This window comes from Rosa chinensis, chromosome 1, assembly GCF_002994745.2.
Source record: "Rosa chinensis cultivar Old Blush chromosome 1, RchiOBHm-V2, whole genome shotgun sequence".
Taxonomy (NCBI): Eukaryota; Viridiplantae; Streptophyta; class Magnoliopsida; order Rosales; family Rosaceae; genus Rosa; species Rosa chinensis.
The window spans coordinates 47,791,692-47,804,878 of NC_037088.1; the positions used below are offsets into that span (position 1 = coordinate 47,791,692).

General features: G+C 46.3%; 1 protein-coding gene across 1 annotated transcript; it reads right to left on the reverse strand.

Annotated features, from left to right (window-relative positions):
- Positions 1-9,375: 9,375 nt before the first annotated feature.
- LOC112168335 lies at positions 9,376-10,641 on the reverse strand. The gene is made up of 2 exons (XM_024305465.1): positions 10,172-10,641; positions 9,376-9,763 (listed from the first exon to the last, which is right to left on the reverse strand). The coding sequence occupies exons 1-2, from the start codon at positions 10,639-10,641 to the stop codon at positions 9,376-9,378; spliced, it is 858 nt and encodes a 285-aa protein (XP_024161233.1).
- Between the last annotated feature and the right edge of the window lie 2,546 nt (positions 10,642-13,187).

Below are 13,187 nucleotides of genomic sequence, written 5' to 3' on the forward strand. Positions count from 1 at the left end.
AAGGGAGGTATCAACGTCTTGTAGGAAGGTTGATTTATCTTTCACATACTAGACCTGATATTGCTTATGCTGTAAGTGTTGTTAGTCAATTTATGCATTGTCCTAGTGAAGAGCATATGGATGCAGTCTTTCGTATTTTGAAGTACTTAAAGATGGCGCCAGGTAAAGGGTTACTATTTCAGAAAAAAGATGAATTGGAAGTTGTTGGGTATACAGATGCAGATTGGGCTGGTGATAAAACTGACAGACGTTCTACATCTGGGTACTTCACTTTTGTTGGAGGGAACCTTGTCGCTTAGCGTAGCAAAAAGCAGAAAGTTGTTGCCAGATCAAGTGCAGAAGCTGAGTTCCAAGGTATGGCATACGGAGTCTGTGAAATGTTGTGGATTCGTAATATCTTGAAAGACCTGGGATACAAGCTTAACAAGCCTATGGATTTGCATTGTGATAATACAGCTGCCATTGAGATTGCACATAATCCAGTTCAGCATGATAGAACAAAGCATGTGGAGGTTGACCGTCATTTTATTAAAGAAAATCTTGACAGAAAGGTTATTCGCTTTCCATTTGTAAACTCAAAGGAGCAATTAGCTGATGTTCTTACTAAAGGAGTGTCCAGGAAGGTATTTGACAGCTCAGTTGACCAGTTGGGCATGATAGATATCTATGCACCAACTTGAGGGGGAGTGTAGAATCGCTATAAATCTGTATGTAATTAGGATTTTATTTAATTAGGATATCCTGTAATTATGGAAAGATTGTTTCCTATTAGAGTTAGACTACTCCTTTGTACTTGTATATATACCCTTATTGTGGGATGAATAGAATTATTCAATTAACCCTAAATTGAAGTATTCTTTTCTACTTTTTCCGATTCACCGATGTAGTGCATCCACTAAACTGACAAAAGACCCTTGAAACATAAAATAGTTTTACCAAAACCATATCTTCCAAAGTGAATCTCTTTCCGAATATATATGTTTGGTATGAAGGTTCTCTTAAAGGTAAAATTAGCCTGCGCTTAACATGATCGAAAGCTCATGATCTTGGTCTCTACTATATACGCAGAATATCATACTATTCGTCGGAATATACAGTATTATCTTGTTGGTAAAACAGAGAGGCTACGGCTTACTGGAAAGATTAAGTTAGTAGAAAAAGTATACGTATGTACAGATGTACTGATCTTGGGCCGAAAATATCTTTGAAATCTGTAACAGCCCAAAACTCAGGATCGTCCATAATCTCTTAAAGCCTCCGTTTATAATTAATTCAGCTATTGGGTGCCGATTCAAATACCTCATTGCCTGCATAATATACAGGCTTATTGATATAATGTTCGTATGTAGCAGCCTATGAATATTTCAATTTTGCTTCTCTCTTCCTCAGCCTGATTGTGGATATTGAACTCAGTAGATCATATTGGCTACAAACATTATGGAATCAAATGAGGTTATTTGATTATTGGAGTTTTACTTGATTAATAGGTTGCTCTATCTTATAATTAGCCTTCTCTATTGCTTTGGTTCTATATGCATTTTATTTACTCATCTGCATCTGTTCAGTCACCTACATGTTACTAAACTTCTCCTTTTCCTTGTTTCTCTGTTGGTTAATCGTTTTCTGCAACTTTTTTCTTGCCAAAATATCCTATGAAATATTGTTGACTTCCAAATTTGGTTATTGCATTTATTTGTCTCACTATACAAATACCTGCTATTACATTAGTTTCAGAAATAACAAAAGATAACTGAAAATCTTACCTGGAATGTCAACACGGTAGTAACTGAAATTGGTAGTTCAAATCCAAATGTATGCATGCTAGTGTGTGAATAGACCGTCACAAATATTAAATTTCAACCCAGCTAGTACATCTAACCAAAGCAAACAGACATAGTAAAGCCTTGATGCATATTCCCTGGGGACAGATAGTTCTTACTTCAGAAAAATCCTATGTGGATTAATTATTTAGATATATCAAATGAGTTGGACTTTCTTGCTACTTGATTTCTATGTGGTATGGTGCTGATGATTGCTTCTACAAGCAATTCATTGATGCTGGAAACATGTTGTTTAACCCACAATTTTTGCCCGTTGTAGTTTGTCTAGTCTGATGGATGAGATGAAGCTTTAAATGATATATAACATGCCCAAATATGGCACATTGCAATGTTGCATCATGATACATCCCTTTCTGCAATAATGGAGGACAAACTACAATCAGCACTGAAGGAGGGGTAGTCTGCGAGCTTGAACGAAGACCACTGCAGCTGAGCACATTAAGTAAATATATATCAAGGCTCAGGTACCAAAACTGATACTTTCATTTTGACTTTCTGCAGCATATTTAGATGTTAACATAAGGTTCCCAAATCATTCACATTGCTCTGCTGTTTGATATGCTTTGGTCATTTTTAATTTCCAGTGCACTGGCTAGCTGTAAATGAATTCCTTTATGTCATATAAATTCGAAAAAGAAAAAACATGGATGAATAAGTTGTAGTAGAAGACAGTGGGAGGAAAACATGTTGTTCAGAAACCTGTGATTTGGGTATAGCCACTTCTTCTCTATTGCTTCTGTAGTTATCAATTATATATCATTACTTAAACTGCACCTCAGATATGTCTAGAGTACAAACTAGCTACATTATTAAATATTCTAGCCAAACTGTAGTTGCTTGGAGAAGTCCTCCAATATAGTTGTTATAGTAACAGTACAAATTAATCACATGCTAAAAGAAAATTTTAGGTTTCAATATGATACGAGGGATGAGTGAATGAGTGATTAAAAATATTTTTTTTGGAATCCTGGACGATACCACACATATATATGACAAACCCCACAAGGAAACGACAAGATAAAGATGAAGAAAACAACAAAACAACACAACAACAAAACAGAAGTGAAGAACATTAACAGAGAGACTAGTACGTATATCTTTATTCCTGAACATATACTTGTCCATCAAAACTCCGTACTCTTCAAGAAGAGAAGCATGCATGTTCTACTTGGCTTACAAGATGCTGGCCCTGTGTATAAAAAGAAGTCACAAAACAGTAGTCAGGTTGGAAATTAAAAGACCAAACTATGATGAATAGATATATGTAGAAGCTAGAGAAATTACCTGCCTTGGATGTATTATATATTAAGCATATCCTTTAAACGCCGTCTGATCAAAGCTACCCTACGTATAGCCAGTCATTTATAACATTTAAGAACATGGTGTATGCATACTGTTTGGCTCCAAAACCAGCTGGTGTGCAAACAGTCTCTTTTGAGCTTGTGATTGCGCAGGCGTGCCAGCATCACGAGGTGCAGTCGTCGGGGTAGTCCCTTGACCTGACTTCTTCTTCAAGCACTGTGGACGAGGAGAGCACCAACCTCGTCACAGGGTTCTTCTCTTGCCTTTCGGAAAAGGACTTTTGCCTTACGGATAAGGACTTTGGGTGTGATCTCTTCGGTCACCAAAATCGATACTCAACGTTGTAGGTTGAGCAGAGCAATCACTGGGAAGTCTTGAGAAAGCACGGGGTTTGCTAAAGCGTATCTTTAGCTTCGCTGGGTTGCGAGGGCGTTACCCTTGCTTCGCTGGTTGTATCGGTGGCAGTAGTACTGGCAGTCGGCTCGCGAGGAGACTAGGACTGGAAGCACGGTCGCCGGGTTGATCTGGTGAGGCTGACAGTCGGTTTGCGAGGAGACTAGGACTGGCGGGCGGTCACCGGGTTTCAACGAGGTTGAAGGTTTGCTCCGGGGAGGCTTTGTAATCGCTGGGATTGATTGATTCGAGAGAGGTCCCTGATTTTCGCCGCTTAACCCTGTACTTATACCCTAGGGTTTTGACTGCTCCTTGCCTTAGAAGGATTCTTAATTGAAGTTTCCTATTTAATCTCTACTACTCGATTTCAAGAAGGTTTCGTCTCCTTATGAGTCACGGAATGGGTGAAGCTATAACCCAGACCCGAGTAGTTTTATTTTTGAGCCGCAGGTATCGGTCCACTGGCTTAAACCCACCAAAGGATCTTGCCAAAAATACTTTTGGGCTCAAACATTGCCCCCCAGGCCCCGAAATCAGGCCCACGAAGATGTAGCTGATTGAAGGGGACTAGAACGACGCGCCGGTCGCTTGAAACGATGCCATTAATGAAGGTCGCGTCCTTTCGTTTGCGAAACGCTTTCTGTCGCATTGTTTCCCTCACAAAATCCTTTATTTAAACCCACAGCCGCAAGACCTGTCACATCAGAAACCCTTCCAGTCTCTTAAACCCAGAAAAACCCATTTCTTCCAACATCTCCTTTACAGAACCCAGAAATGGCTCCCCCAAAGAAAATCATCATCTATCAGGAGGAAGAGTTAAACGAAAAGGCTGCTCAGACTTGGGGCATCAACATCGGTGTCCGCATTCGTCTTCAAACATCTATCCATCGACCCCTACTCCTTCGCTTTTCCGACCATCAAACCGGACTGGGTCCAGAGCCGCAAGATGCTATTCCAGCCGACGCCATCGCTCTATACGGCCTACCAGTTCGTCGGCCCATTCCAGTCCTCCGAAGGACCCCTGGAGATTTTAGTGGCTAGGGTGCCCAAAACCATCGAGCCAAAATAGGGAATTGGCCATCCTCCATCAGTGCAACGGAGACTTCCTGGTATCGCGAAATGCGCGCGCGGGATCTGGCTCGCTGGAACGCAACAGGTATCACGCATACTATCGACCTGTGTTTCCATCTTCCTCGCGGTGGCAACCACTCGCCGCTCGCTGCTTTTCTTTGTTTCTGGAATACCGCCACCAACACATTTGACTTCAGATTTGGTCAAATGAGCATCACTCTGTTGGATATCCTCGCCATCACTGGCCTGCCCATCGATGGCGAACCCTATGTGCATGGTCAATTTGATTCTGTCAACTTCACCTCGACCATGGCCCAGCACGGTCGTAGCGCCCACAGTGGCTCTTACCCACGATGGTTGGCGTATTACAGCCGGGAACACAATGCAACCGGCGGAATTGCTTTTCTTGAATATTGGCTCTGTAAGTTCATATTCTGCACCTCTTCCTGTAAGCCCACTGGCACTTGGACTTCCCTAGCGACGGCCCTCTACAACGGCCGCAATGTCGGGCTCGGACAACCGGTGCTAGAAGCCCTTTACCGCATGTTATACCAGGCGACGATGCATCCATTCGAGACCAACATGTCCGGCCCCTTTTGGATTTTGGACTTCTGGATCCAGACTTACTTTCCATTCTTCCGCCGTGATGACATCCCGCTACTTCCACCGGCCGATCAACTCTTAGGTCGATGGTTTAGCCGCGAGGCAAAATACTCATCTCCCCCTTATTCCGAGTGTTTTTCTTATCTGTACCTCCTGGATGAGATGCCATATTGCGACACAATTCTGGATAGAAGATTCCCATCTTTACTTGAATATGGTTTTCTTCCTGGCGATCCTCGCTACTCCGACCGCGCTCGCCTGGCTTTTCACCTTGCGATCTCCTGCTCAGACATCAGGATCGCCGCCGAGGAACTCAGCTACGAGCCTTTTGCCCCCAACCATTTTGCCCACCAATTCGGTCTTGTCCAATTTGTACCATTCCCTCTATACGATGCCTGGAACTACAACACTTCCTGGCACAGATTTGGGCCCCCCTCTGGGCCCGTGCCATCACAGAGTATGCTCGCGCTAGTTGATCTTCCTGATTGGGCTCAGACCATCGATGCCGTGGACGGAACTAAAGAAGGATACGAGACTTGGTGGGAAGAAGTCTCCGTCAATTGCTGGACTCAACCGGACGATGAACTCTTCGCAACACTCTTCGGAGAGCTGAGGAACCCCTATCCTGCCGATATTGAGATGCTCGCTCACTTCTCTGAGGATGCTGCAAGACCCCAGCCTCTTCTGGCTGTACAAACGGCGCGAGCCCCTCGCCCGGCCCAGGCTGGTATCGTGATTCGCGAACCCCCTCCAGAGGTAAATATCTCAATTCTATCTTCCGCACCTTCCTTCACTGCTTTCCCTTTACTCATCCTTCGCTATATCAGGGGAGTGCGCCGCGCTCTGGCCGCCGCGCAACCAGCGCTTCCCCAGCCGCCGGCCAATCTGGAAAACAGAAAGCTGCGCAGAGCCTGAAGTTGAAGATTCTTCTTCTGATGACGACAATCCACAAACCGTAAGAATCCTCTATCTTTAGGATCATATTTCCGCGAGTTAAGTCTTAACTTCTTGATTTTGACAGGTCGCAGCTGCTCTGGCTCGCAAGCGCAGCCGCTCGGACCCTCGCACCGACCCATGGGCAGAAGATGAACCACTCGCTGATCGATTGGTAAGAGACAGGGAGTTCACACTAGAAATTATCTATGCTTTCGCCCACACTCCACTAAACTTTTGACTCGCAGGTTCGTCGCCGGTCCTCTGGACATGCTGGGGAAGGCTTTTCAGCTGCTAGTTAAGGAACATCTGCTTTACAAGCGCAAGCGCCCACGGACTCCGAAAATCTTCCACTTCCTGCCAGCACCTCCAGCGATGTGCATTCGGCTCCGATTCCTGTGCAGATCATAGAGGATAGTTCGCCCGAGCTGGAAGAAAGTACAACCCTTCTGGATGCACCACCTGAGGAGCCAATCGCTGCACAACCTTTAGCGCAGGTATCGCTTGCTCCCATCCCCGGTGAGGCTGTTCAGGAGCCTGCACCGATAGCAATTCCAGACGAGCTTCCGGTCGCAGAGGTACACCCGTTCCAAAACCAATGCCTCAGTTCTTGTTTATCTCTGTGTATCTGATAATCCTTCCTCAATTGCAGAGTACTGTTCCTGCTGAGGAAATCGTTGTATCTGATCCCACTGAGCCAGTTGGTGAAGACATGGTGGCCCAAGAGCCTGCCCCCCACATTCTTGAAGTAGGAGCTGGGATAAATGCAGAACCGGAACCAGACACGGCCCCCATCATCAAGCCTCAAGAAGCCCCTGTTGCGGCCGCTGCTGACGCTGATGCTAATGCTAATGCTAATGCTTCCCCGCCCGAGCCTCCTAACAGGCTGGAAAGGCTGGTTCGCGTACTCGAAGTGGCTCCTCCGAGAGTTATAGATGAAGCGAGGGATGGGCTACAACGACTTCTGGATCCTGACATTTTATTGTCGGGCGCGCCTGCCAGAGCTCAAGAATATTTGATGGTGCTTCGCCGCTAACGAACTATCACTGAGGCTGAGTTTACCGAGATATATGAGCTATTACAAAATCTCCCTGCGCGGATTAATGAAAGAACAACCGCGACCGCGCAAGCTAGGCAAGTTCAGGCTCACTATCGAGGCCTTGCACAACAGACAGAGGCATCTCGCGACTCTTTAGGCGATAGAGCTATTCTCGTCAGGGACCTGCGGATCTCGCAGACCCACCTTCGGACCCACATTCAAGAGCTTCAGGCCCAACTGATCGAAGCAAAGGCCCAGTTGACTGCGGTGACGGCCCAGCTTGAGTAAGAGGAACCTCAGCTAAAGCAACCCCTAGCAGCCTTCGAAGCAATGTCTCAGAACTTAACTCAGGCACGTGAAGCAGTCCGACAAGCGGAACGAGTTGCTGCCGACGCTAGTTTTCGTCTGGATGAACACTTACTTCGCTTAACCCATGCGGGTCGAAAACTTTAGGCCTCTTACTTCAGGCCCATTTTGCTTTGTATGAACGACATTAAAATTAATATTTAGTATTTAGCCCACTTTGCTTGGCCCAAATATCATTTAAATTCCGGTAGTTAATGATATCGGAACCGTTGAAAAGATAACCCCAATTTGGGCAGTTATCTCCTTGAAGACTGCCCCGCTTCCCACGCGTTTTCAATATCTTCCATTTTCGAGATTCTAGCATTTAACTCCATTAATTCTCTCATTGATGGCGTTGAAAGTACTTCAACGGCCTATCGCGCGGCATGGGATTACTGCAACTGGCACTATAAATACCTGTACTCAGAGAGCATAGGCAACCAAACAATCATGTCTTCTCCAAAGATAACCTCGCAGGCCCTGCTGCTATTTCTTCAGTTTCTAAAATCTTCCTTCCATGATTTCACCCTTAGCCACAAATTCATAGGCTTCATGGCTTAATCACAAGACCTGGGTAGGCCTTATGGCCTAATCTCAGGTCCAACGGCATGTCTTTGGTTTTTGAAAATCTGGATGAACTTGCCAGTCTGAGTTCAACCGAAAAACATACCGCGCTCCTAACGCGGCGGAGCCAGAGTCCGAGGAGTCCGTCTCCTCCGATTGTCCGCGTGGAGCATGGGGAAGAAGGGCGGAAGGCCACTTTGAGGTCTACTGTTCTTCTTCCGCGGTCTTCCTCCGGGGCCCAGTTACGAGGCTTCTGTTTTTCCCCAATATGTAGATGTGGTTGTGAGTCGCGCTCGCTCTGGATACCAACTCCAGCCCGGAGGAAAGGCCCAAGGAGGGGATATGATGGATTATTTCCTTCCCTCTTCCTCCGGTACCGATGACAGCAGTGGCGACTTAGATCAGAGGAGGATCTGAGTGAAGAGAGGAAGAATGCCAGCGGTAGCGCCCAAATCCTTCCTCCTGCAACCAAATCCAGTCACTTTTAAACTTTATGTTGTTTCAAAGCCACATTTGGCCTTATAGTTGCAAGTGTACTTGTATTGATCTGTTTTGTTGTATGCTTCTGGCCGTAAAGCCACTTTATGAATGAAATTTCCGCTTTGAGCCAAAATCTGCAAAAGATTGTTAGCCTAAAAATAAAGCCTCTTGTATAGGCTCTTATACTTAGTCTTAACACACTTTGTCAAGGATAAACAAGTAGACTTAAAATGTGAAAATGTGAAAAATTTGAAAAAATTTGGACACAATAATAAAGCCTCATGTATAGGCTATTACATACATCTCTGGCCTCAAATAAGGCTTGAATAGATATTGAGTTGCCCCCCAATGTTCATCGGGGAAGCAAAGACATGAATCACAGGCCACAACGAAAAGGCTGAAAGAGTATAGAGAACTGATGTGAGCCAATGAAGATTATGTTTGCCCCCCAGCCTGGGCAGGAGATTGATCAGGGGGATCTTCAAACTCCCAAACACTAGGATAATATTTCTTCAAGAAACGCCCGTTAATGGGGTTGCGATGGATGTCGCCCTTGACGTCTCTGAGGTGAAAAGCCCCGCGCTCCAAGATCCGGTGGATAACAAAAGGTCCTTCCCATCGCGGCGTCCATTTACCGCGACCGGTTAACTTTTCGCCAAGGGGTAAAACAACCTTCCAGACGAGGTCGCCTTCTTTGTAACTACGACCACGCGTCCTCTTATCATAGGCGCGGGCGATACGCTGTTTTTCCATTACCAAATTGTCCAAAGCCGCCAAGCGCTGCTCGCTTAAATCTTCGTGTTCCTACCACATTGCCTGAACGTAATCTTCACCGATCAAATGATGCTGCTCTTGCACGCGTAGAGAATGAACGTTAATTTCTAATGGTAAGACAGCGTCATGACCAAACATGAGTGCGTACGGCGTCATCGCGGTGGGATTCCGTTTAGAAGTGCGATAGGCCCAAAGTGTCTCAAACAAAGTGTCGGGCCATTGTCGAGGGTTCTCTACTGGCATCTTCTTTAGTAAGGTAATAATTGTCTTGTTGCTCGCCTCCGCTTGACCATTGGACTGGGCATAATACGGAGTGCTGTGGATGAACTGGATACCAAAATCATTGACAAGCTCCTCGACGGGGCATCCCATGAACGCTGCCCCCCGGTCCGAAACAAGCACCTCGGGGATACCAAACCTGCAAAGAATGTTACAAAAAATAAACCGGCGAATGGTGGCACCGGAAGCCTCTTTCAAAGGCTCAGCCTCGACCCATTTGGTGAAGTAGTAAGTGGCGACAATGATAAACTTGTGTTGAAGAGAAGAATGGGGATGGATCATCCCAATCAAGTCCAATGCCCAACCTCGCGCAGGCCAAGGCTTGATAATAGGTTGCATAGGAATGGTAAGAACATGCTGGACTGGACCGTGCGCTTGACAATCTTCACAGACTTTGGCAAATGCGATACAATCCTTTAAAATGCTGGGCCAATAATAACCATGCCGTCTTAGAAGCCATCGCATCTTAGGCCCCGCTTGATGGGCCCCACATATCCCCGTGTGTACCTCACGCATTAATTGTTTGGCTTCGCGGCCATAGACACACCGAAAGTCTATGCCATCTTCCCCACGTCGCTGCAACTCATCACCTCTAAGGAAGTAATTTAGAGCGAGAAAGCGAATCTTCCTGTCAGCTGTTGGGTCTGGTTGCTTGAGGTACTCAACCAGCGGGATTCGCCAATCCACATCGATAGGTTCTAGCTCCGCGACCACAGGATCATCTGGTGGATTAGGCCGTGCGAGCCATGAAGGTAATGTGCGACGCTCAACCTTCAGAATACGCTCGCGCACTCCATACTTCAACGAAATGCCTGTGGCCAGCTGAGCGAGCTCATTAGCTACAAAATTGCACTCGCGGGGAATATACTCCAAATCGACATCATCAAATTGGTCTAGAAGTTCAATGGCGCGATTCAGATATGGTACAAGCAACCAACTTACACATCGATACTTTTCCTGGAGCTGGTTTATAACGAGCTGAGAATGGCCGCGAATCTGAACGTCCCTTATGCCCATTTCCAATAAGACTTCGAGTCCAATAATAAAAGCTTCATATTCAACCTAATTATTTGTGCATTTGAACTCTAGTTGGAAGGAATAAGAGAAACGGTCACCGGTTGGGTTTTCCAAAACAATCCCTGCTCCGGCCAGTGTGTCTGTTCTTGAGCCATCGAAGAACAGTACCCAGGGCTGCAAGTAGACTGTGGCTTGGTACCAAACTACGTATTCTGGGATGCGCGCCAAATCTGGTCGGGTCATAGTGGTGGATGCTATCTCTAATTCCTTTAGAGTGGGTATCTCTAACGTAGGATGATGTGCGAGAAAATCCGCGATGGCCTGCCCCTTGACAGCTTTCTGAGGTACATATTGGAGCGAAAACTCTAAGAGAGCTATTACCCACTTGCCAATGCGGCCTCTCAAAATAGGCCGTGACAACATGTATTTGACCAAATCAGTTTGAGCGATGATGCAGGTAGTAAAGGATAACATGTAGTGTCGCAACTTGCACGCTGAAAAGTACAGAGTTAGGCACAGCTTCTCCATAGGGGTGTACCTTATCTCGCAATCTGTCAATGTCCGGCTGAGGTAAAATATAGCATGCTCGATGCCTTCCTCATCATCCTGAGCGAGCAGGCTGCCAATGGAAGCCTCAGCTGCCGAAATGTATAATTTTAACGGGACCCCAGCTCTGGGCGGAACCAGCACTGGCGGGCTTGCCAAGTAGGCCTTGATACCGTCGAAAGCCTCTTGATGTTTAGGCTCCCACACAAACTCATTCTGCCCTTGTAACCTCAGCAACGGCGAGAAAGGTTGGATTTTACCGGCAGAGTTAGAGATGAAACGTCTTAGGAAATTGATCTTACCCAACAAACGCTGTAAGTCTTTCTTCATTCGCGGGGGAGATGCGTTGATGACTGCGCTCGCCTTGTCTTCAGGGACCTCAATTCCTCGCTGATGAACAATGAACCCCAGGAAGTCTCTTGCCTGGACCCCAAACACGCATTTGGCCGGGTTCATCTTGAGTATATGGCGTCGCATGCGCTCAAATACTTTCCTGAGATCGGCGATGTGGTCCCCTTTCTTCTGAGACTTGACCACCACGTCATCGATGTACACCTCTAAAATCTTCCCCAGTATGTCGTGGAAGATCAAGTTCATGGCTCTCTGATACGTCGCACCAGCGTTCTTTAGGCCAAATGGCATGACCACATATTCAATAACTCCCACGAATCCAGGGCAACGGAACGCGGTCTTGTGTCTGTCTTCTTCAGCGACCGGAATCTGGTGGTATCCTGCAGTGCCATCCATGAAGGATAACAACTCATGTCCTACCATAGCATCTACCAACATATCCGCGACCGGCATGGGGTAAACATCTTTAGGTGTAGCAAGATTCAAGTCTCTATAATCTACGCAGACTCTCATCTTGCTGTTCTTTTTCCGGACATGCACTATATTAGATAGCCACTGATTGTACTTGGCGACCCTGATAATGCCTGACTTATGCATTTTCTCTACCTCCTCCTTGACGAGAACCTGGGTCTTTGAATTCATTCGTCGAGGTTCTTGCTTGACGGGCCTCTTGTCAGGAAGGGTTGGTAGTTGATGACAAACCAAATCTGGTGACAGGCTAGGCATGTCTTCATACTTCTCCGCAAAGCAATCCTTAAATTCTAATAACAATTCAGTGAGCCTCTGTTTCTCGCTAGGCTCTAAGTAAGCGCTGATAGCCACTTCCATAGGCTCGTTCACTGTTCCCAGATTAACCCTCTCAGTAGGGTCTCTGACTTTAGGAGGTGTATCATCCAACGCTGCCGGGGCGAGTTGAATGCTGACTTCATCTTCGCGCTCCAGATCAGAAAGTTCTTCATTAACGACCTCTAAGGTCGCGATGCGATCATAAGCCTCTTTTTCCACCATGTATGACGATAGCCGTTCGTGTATCGAGTAGAAGGCCTCTATCGCCTCCGCCGAAAGGTTGTAATCCATTAATCGATTAAAGGTTTGGGCACAACGTGGCCAGGCCTTTCCAAGCCTTCTTTTGCGAGCGTAAGCCCCCACTGTGCCAGTTCAGAGGCCGTCACCCCTGTGGGGCGGCCCTTATCATCAATGCCACTAACCTGTAATGGAGTGATAGGCTCCAAATAGTATCTGGCATCTACATAGTTTGCGGAGACCGGGAATGGACGAGGATCTGCCTTGATCACCTCCGCCGTATTTGTTTCCCTATTCCACATAACCAGCTCTTGATGGAGTGTTGAGGGTACGCAGTAACCCCTGTGGATCCAGTCTTTGCCCAAAATGGCACTGTAGGCCGCATAGCAATCCGTCATGAAGAAGGCATAAACTCCCTCTGCTGGTCCTACCTTAATACGTAAGAACAATAATCCCAAGGTTCTTGTTACAGTACCAGCGAAATTTTTGAGCGCGAGGGACGTGGATTGGATTTTCTCCCGCTTGATCCCAAGCAGGTGCATGGTCCTGGTAGTGACGACATTAACGGCGGCTCTAGTGTCAATCATGATTTTACTAACTTTGATACAGCCAACGTCTGCCATGAT

Excerpts from the sequence above, each read along its gene's own strand:
- LOC112168335 (XM_024305465.1), bottom strand. The coding sequence starts at position 10,641 with ATGGGCATAAGGGACGTTCAGATTCGCGGCCATTCTCAGCTCGTTATA. Across the intron at positions 9,764-10,171 it reads GAAGATGGCATAGACTTTCG|GTTTGGTATCCCCGAGGTGC; the intron begins GTGTGTCTATGG and ends CATTCTTTGCAG.